At 38.5% G+C, this 7,114-nt stretch overlaps 2 protein-coding genes across 2 annotated transcripts in view; both read left to right on the forward strand.

Annotated features, from left to right (window-relative positions):
• The window catches only part of LOC106310537, a 3,130-nt gene extending 1,394 nt beyond the window's left edge, over positions 1-1,736 (forward strand). The window contains exon 2 of the mRNA XM_013747769.1: positions 805-1,736. Within this exon, the coding sequence (XP_013603223.1) occupies positions 805-1,234 (430 nt within the window). The 3' untranslated portion in view covers positions 1,235-1,736. The remainder of the gene's footprint in view (positions 1-804) is intronic.
• A 1,282-nt stretch (positions 1,737-3,018) lies between these two features.
• The window catches only part of LOC106311091, a 4,766-nt gene continuing 670 nt past the window's right edge, over positions 3,019-7,114 (forward strand). The window contains exons 1-2 of the mRNA XM_013748325.1: positions 3,019-3,323; positions 4,396-5,172. Coding sequence (XP_013603779.1) covers positions 3,019-3,323; positions 4,396-5,172 — 1,082 coding nt within the window. The remainder of the gene's footprint in view (positions 3,324-4,395; positions 5,173-7,114) is intronic.

Genomic DNA, 7,114 nt, shown 5'->3' on the forward strand with positions numbered 1-7,114 from the left:
GGGTTTTATCGGGTTCGGATCGGGGTTAGTAAATCTTCAAAGAACCGGTACAACCCGGTGTACTTTCGGGTTTTGGGTTCCAACCGGTTCTTCGGTTTTACAGTACTTGATTTATACCTATTTTGTAACCAAAACATAAGTAAAATCGATTCATAAATAAGAAAAAAAACATCAAACATGATCATTCAAAGTCAAACGAAAGGTATACGTTGTTATTGATAGAAAGAAAACCAATAAATGAAATCATAAAACGAAAAATTAAGTTATCATGAAATGAAAAAAATTATTCAATGAAAATAAAACCAAAATCTAAAAATTTCAAGCCTCAACCGCCACTTTCAACCATCAACCTTCATGTAGTAGATAGTTATCGTAGATGTTTAATAATATCTTAGTGTATTTTGGCTACATATCAGGAATTGAAATCATGTTTGGTACAAGTTCTTTTTTGGCATTTTGAATGTTTCGGGTTCTATCGGATATCCATTTAATTTCGGGTTCGGTTCGGATAATACCCATAACCCGAAATACCATAAAACAAGATCCATTCGGTATTTATGTCGGGTTCGGATCGGTTCGGATTTATTTTCATCGGATCGGGTTCGGTTCGGATTTTCGGGTTCGGTTTATTTGCCCAGCCCTAGTGATGATGAACAATTTTCTTGTTCATATGATTTTCATCTTCATCTTTTTTTCCAAGGTGATTTGCTATTTTGGTATTTACCTTGTTCCTTAAACGACCTAACTTGCACACACGGTGTGAGCAAAAAACCTCAACATGTTTTGTTAATATAATGTGTGCAGAGAAGCATCGGCAAGTGCCAAAGAGGAAGACAGAGTCCCATGCTGCGTTTGTTTCAACTATGTCCCTGAAGCTAAGCCACGACAAGCAGATCCTTATGACATATACCAACAATTCGAGATCCATCAACGAAAGTCTTATTATTACTCTGCAACATCCGTTTCTCCTGACGGGGTGCCACCCTGGTTCCTTAAAAGAAAAAACTGGAGGGTTGGGTACTCAACTTCCCAAGACTTCGGTCTAATAGATGATGCAAAGGGAATTAACACTATGCGTCGTTCAAAGCTTCCTGGTGATTTTAATACAAGCGTTGTGGTAGGGAAATGGTATGTTCCTTTCATATTTGTGAAAGAAAGAGACGCAAAGGCTCAGATAAAGAGATCAACTTATTACAGCATGACTCTTAGACAGAGTTGGGAAGAGGTTTACTAATGTTGGAAGGTTGATTACAACGAACAAGACAGAGAGGTAGTAGTTGATGTTGAAGTAGAATCAGAATTGGTGAAGCTTGAAGGGCAAGTGATTGGAAAAGAAACCAGAGGTGTGGATGAAAATGGGGTTGTGTGGTTCGAGATTGCAGGCAAGAAGATAGGTTTAAGATCAATGGTCGTGGAGAGGATGAAATGGGAAGAGGAGAGATTTGGATGGTCGAAGGAAACTGATGACATAAAGTCTAGGATTAAGAGATCAGAGATATTTGACGGCAATGCAATGCTTTGGCAGAGTTATAAATGTTATGTATTGGTAGAGAGCTTTGAATTGAAGAGAATGGATGGGAGTTTGGTGTTGACATTTGAGTTTAGACATGTTGATAAGTTAAAGAGCAAGTGGGATTGAGTTCAATTCATTTATGTTTTCATTGTGTGTCATGTGTGCAACTGTTGATTTAATATCTTGGTGAAGAAGGTTCATGCATGTTTTTGTAATAATATAAACTTAAGGTCATGTTTCATGTAATATCAATTTTTATGAATCTAAATTTGGTTGCTAATTTTCTATGTTGGGTTTGGTAATTAATCTTTTATCAACTAAATGTAATTGGTATTTTTTTTTTGTTAATTAGCTACCCATTTGGTTAGACCAAATTGTGTTGAGACAACACTGTCTTTCAAGGAACACTTCTATTTGACTCTGACTCATCTATGTGGGAGAAAATAAAGCATATGGTCTTAGCATTTTTCGCTAGTTGGTATGTCCGACCATTCTCACTCCGGTGAATATGATACAGGTTCAAGGTCTCGAAGTTATCCTATAGACATCGGAAAGTATCAATCTTTGAAGCAAAATTTGGCCATTCCATCGGGCTCGTGATTATATCTACTAGGTCTGAGCAGTTCGACTCGAAGCGGATGGATAAAATTCTCATGTCTCTCATACATGAGACTGCCCAAAGTAATCTTTCTATTTCAACGTGTAAAACCGAAATTCTTCTGTTGAACACACGTAGTCCGGATGATTCAATATCCATATGATCTTTAAAATTCCACCCTAGACCACTAACATTGTCATTACTGATTTATGAGGCTTCGATTTAGCAAACTAGGATTCAAGGTATCCAATGGGGTACTTCAGCAACTGTAGTGTGAGGATCATCATGATTCTTGTCCACTGCCTTTTTTTTTATTAATCTTTTTCTAACTTTCTGCTTCAAAGGAACCTAGTTGGAGATAGTTTAAATTGTGGAGATGACTTTGTTGTTAAAGAGTTTGTCATTTCTCACTTTCTTACCAATATATCTATGGGAAAATGTCGAATTATGGTTTGACTGGAGCCACCTCGTGTAGTTGATATTTTGGAACTCGAAAGTGGATAAACGCAAAACTAAGGTTTTTGAGCAATGTGATTTAAATCGGTCAAAAAGCCGATCGATATAATAAAAATATGTAATGTAGCGATCCTAATATTCAGCTTAACCAAAATGTTGTTTCTGTTGAATTTCAAATGAATAAAATACTAACAATTCGCTGATTATAAAAACGATATGATGTGACATAAGAACTGACTGGAAAAAAACTTCAATAAAATGTTTATTTTATAAGACCTTTTTTTTGTAAATCCTATATTTTATAAGACTTCGAAAAAGTCTTTAGACAAACTTCTCTAAGTCTTTATTTTCTGTTAAATGTTTTTTTTTATTATCCTACTCTATATTATATATAGACCCAAACCACAACACTGAATTCCTACATAAAACATTTACAAGTTAAAAACAAAAAATGTATGTTACGAGGACTTTGTCGGACTACCGAACAAACAGGAAGGCTCCGGAAGGTCGAAACTCCGGCGTACTTATAATCCAAGATAAAGAGTCAAAGCCAACATGTTGCCTCGGATCTTGCTACGCGCCTGGGCTCAAAGGCTTACCGTTTCCACAGAACGTGAAGCTGACTGTGAAATACAACATCACAGTTAATAGCGTGACCACTACTTATCGTGATCCGGTCGCTTTCATCCCCGTTCTTGATCTAATGTTACGTTCTAACTGCTACTACGCCATTAAACGAAGCGGGAAACACTCAGGGTATGGCTTAGAGTCAGAAAAAGTCAACTTTCTTAATTGTTTTAATCATGTGACTATTACAAGGATATAACAGACAAACCCCTAATTTTCATAGCGAAATATTAAGAAAATTTTATCGGATTAGCATAGTGGCTAAAACTCTTGGATTATCGAATACTCCCATCTCCGTTTCCAAAAGAATCATGTTTTAAAAAAAAAATTGTTTAAAAAATACATTTTTTACGGTTTCAATGTATAAATTAATTGTAAATTGTAAACTTAAAAAAACATAATTGTGTTTATTAAAATTCTATTGGTTAAAAGTTATGGAGAATATTTAATTACAAAAAAATAATGTATCAGTAACTAAAATCTGATATATTTTCTTAATAAGTGTGAAAATCCTAAAACTTTCTGAAAGAGAGAGAGAGTAAGAATCTAAACATTCAAGGCATTTTCAATCCCATTTTATTTTTTACTCTAAAATAGAGTTTAAAGTAAAAAAACTTTAATGTTATTCTATTTTTTCTATTCTATAATAGAGTAAAAATGAGTTTACTCTATATATATAATAAGTTATTTTTTTTGTTTATCACTCTATTTTTTATTTTAAAATAGATTATCATTAGGGTATAATTTAACTCTATTATAGAATTATTCTATTTTAGAATGATAAATGGAGTGAACCATTAGAGATTCTATTTTAGAGTGATAAATATAGTGAACCAAATGGTCCTACGAGTTCAATTTCGGTTGGTAAAGTTAATTTAAAATTGACCGAAGTGTTTTCAGATCTAGTATCTCTAGATATTAAAAAAAAAGAGTATTTAGAAAATTTTCCCCTAGCTATCATAAATAACCATTTTTAAAATCTCAAATGCGTAGGAGGGCATGTATACCGTAAGTCTTGAATCTTGAGCTTTTCAGACCTTTTGGGTTATATTAACATGTTTTTAATTATCAAGATACCAAACTTTTTTTTTATAATTCAACCAGGTGTATGGTACCAAGCTAAAAAAAAACCTAACTTGCGAAAAGGGCAACAGAAAAACCTAATTATTTTTATTTCTATTTTTGTAAACTTGTGTCGCAGAGAATCATCGGCTAATGCAACAGAGGAAGACAGAGACAGAGTCCCGTTCTGCTTTTGCCACCGCCATGTTCCTGAAGCTGAACCACAGCACTCAGATCCATATGACATATACCAAAAAATCGAGATCTATCCACCAAAATCGTTGTCGCGAAGTTACTTTGCAACATCCGCTGGTATTGGCTGGGTACCACCAGAGTTACTCGAGAAAAAGTATTGGACCGTTGACTACTCGACATCCGATGACAATGGTCTACGAGATGATGCGAGAGGGTTATACAGACATCGTTCTAAATTTCCTACTATTCTGAATACAAACGTTTTGGTAGGGAAATGGTATGTTCCTTTCATATTCGTGAACGAAAGTAACGCAAATGATCATCTTAAGGCAACTTATTACCCCATGTCTCTTTACCAAAGATGGGAAGAGGTTTACTGTTGTGAGAACGCATACAAAGACAACCGCGAGGTTGTAGTTACTGTTCAAGTGGAACCACTAGTTGTGAAGCTTGAGGGACACGAGACCGTAGAAGATAAGAGAGGAAGTTCGGATATTGAAAATATGGTTGTGTGGTTTGAGGTTGCAAACAAGAGGTTAGGTTTGAAAATTGCTGTTATCGAGAGGATGAAAATGGAAGAGTTGAATTTTGGGTGGGGGAGTGATCCTCAAGAAACGATGATTGAGAGATCCAGCAGATTCAATGGTGGCGATTCGAATTGGAAGAGCTATAGATTGTATGTGTTGGTGGAGAGCTTTGTGTTGAAGAGAAGGGATGTGTTGTAACGGACGTGAAAAGGAATAGATGCGAAAACAGATGAATAAAAGCGATGTAACTACGACACGGATATTTAACGTGGTTCACCCCTAGGGCTACGTCCACGGGCTACGTCCACGGGCAAAGAGAAATCTTATTATTGGAGGCAATATTGAGCTTACAGAGTGCAAGTTCAGGATTACTTCGAGTACAAGATATATATAGTAACATCTCGCATCTAAAACCCTAGACTAAACGGACTCATGGGCTTAAGCCCACGATCAGATGTAACATCCATAATAACTTGATGCAACGCTCTTGATGCAACCGAGCCGATATGATGTACGTGATGTAACATCTATCGCCTAGATGTAACATCCGGATTCAAGGCATATCAACAATTCTCCACCTTGACTTGAATCCTCTCAATAACAGATGTACCAGATGCACCTTCAAGTGCCATATGTACCAGATGCGTTTCTCTGCGCCAGATGTACAAGATGCGTTTCTCTGCGCCAGATGTACAAGATGCACTATCAGCGCCAGATGTACAAGATGCATTTTCAAGTGCCAGATGCACCATTAACGCCAAATGTACCAGATGCGTTCATCAACGCCAAATGTACCATCGCTCTCTTTGCCTCAGATGTCCCTTCGGACCAGATGTGTTGCTATGACGAACCAGACGCCCTTTAACGGCCAGATGCTCAACTAGAGCCGGACGTTCGTCATCAGCCGGATATCCCAACGGACCGGATGTCCCAACGGACCAGATGTCCCAACGGACTAGACGCCCCAACGGGCCGGATGTCCCAACGGACCAGATATCCTTGCGGACCAAATGTCCTTGCAGACTAGATGCCCCAACGGGCCAGATGTCCTTGCGGACCAGATGTCCATGCGGACCAGATGCCCCAACGGGCCGTTCGCCCCAACGAGCCAGATGTCCTTGCGGACCATAAGCCCCAACGGGCCAGATGTCCTTGTGGACCAGATGTCCATGCATCCATGCATCCTTTGATTCCATCACCGTAGCCCATAAACACTCTTAAAAGTGAATATTCAGTAGATCTACCTGACCACACCTCAGAAGGTATCCTGCACTCGATGCCTATGTGGGGAACAAGATTTATCAAGTAGCAAGACGTGTTAACTGCTTCAGCCCAAAATCGCTTCTCCAAACCAGCACTCGAGAGCATGCACATCGCTCTCTCTAGCATTATCTGAATCCCAACAATCTTGCAGACAAAGTCATTTGTCATCTTAATCTTGTTGTCAAGTACCTCTGTGTACTCTGAAAACTACTCTCTCCTCGGTGTCATATGGTAGGATGCTCCCATATCAAGAACCCACACATCAGAAGAGTGTGTGTGTCCGTACACAACAAGAGCGATATTGTCGGTGTCCGTGCACAACAAGAGCGATGTCACTATCAGACTTGGCTTCATCCTCAGCTACTGCAGCAGATCCGCCAAACCGTTGCTCCTTCATCTTGAGACAGTCTGACTTCCAATGTCCCTTCTCTTTGCAATAGTTGCAAATATCAGATGCTTTAGGACCCCTTGGAAACGACTTCTTATCTCTCGAAATCTTTCTGTTCCCATGTCCCTTCACACCACTGACAAATAACCCCGATGCTTGATTGTCTGTCCCTGAGCTGGATGCCTTATGGCGCAATTCCCGACTATGAAGCGCCGACCTAACTTCATCCAGTTTCATTGTATATTTGCCAACAATGAACGATTGCACGAAGTTCTCGAAGGAGTTCGGCAGAGATACCAACATGATTAGTGTCGCGTCTTCATCCTCCACCTTAACATCGATGTTACACAGCTCCAGTAATATCGAATTCAGCTTGTCAAGATGGTCGCGAAGCTCAATACCTTCTTGCATACGCATGGCGAAGAGGCGTTGCTTCAAAAGTAGCTTATTCGTCAGAGATTTTGTCATGTACAAACTCTCCAACT

The sequence above is a fragment of the Brassica oleracea genome, chromosome C8 (assembly GCF_000695525.1).
Source record: "Brassica oleracea var. oleracea cultivar TO1000 chromosome C8, BOL, whole genome shotgun sequence".
Lineage (NCBI taxonomy): Eukaryota > Viridiplantae > Streptophyta > Magnoliopsida > Brassicales > Brassicaceae > Brassica > Brassica oleracea.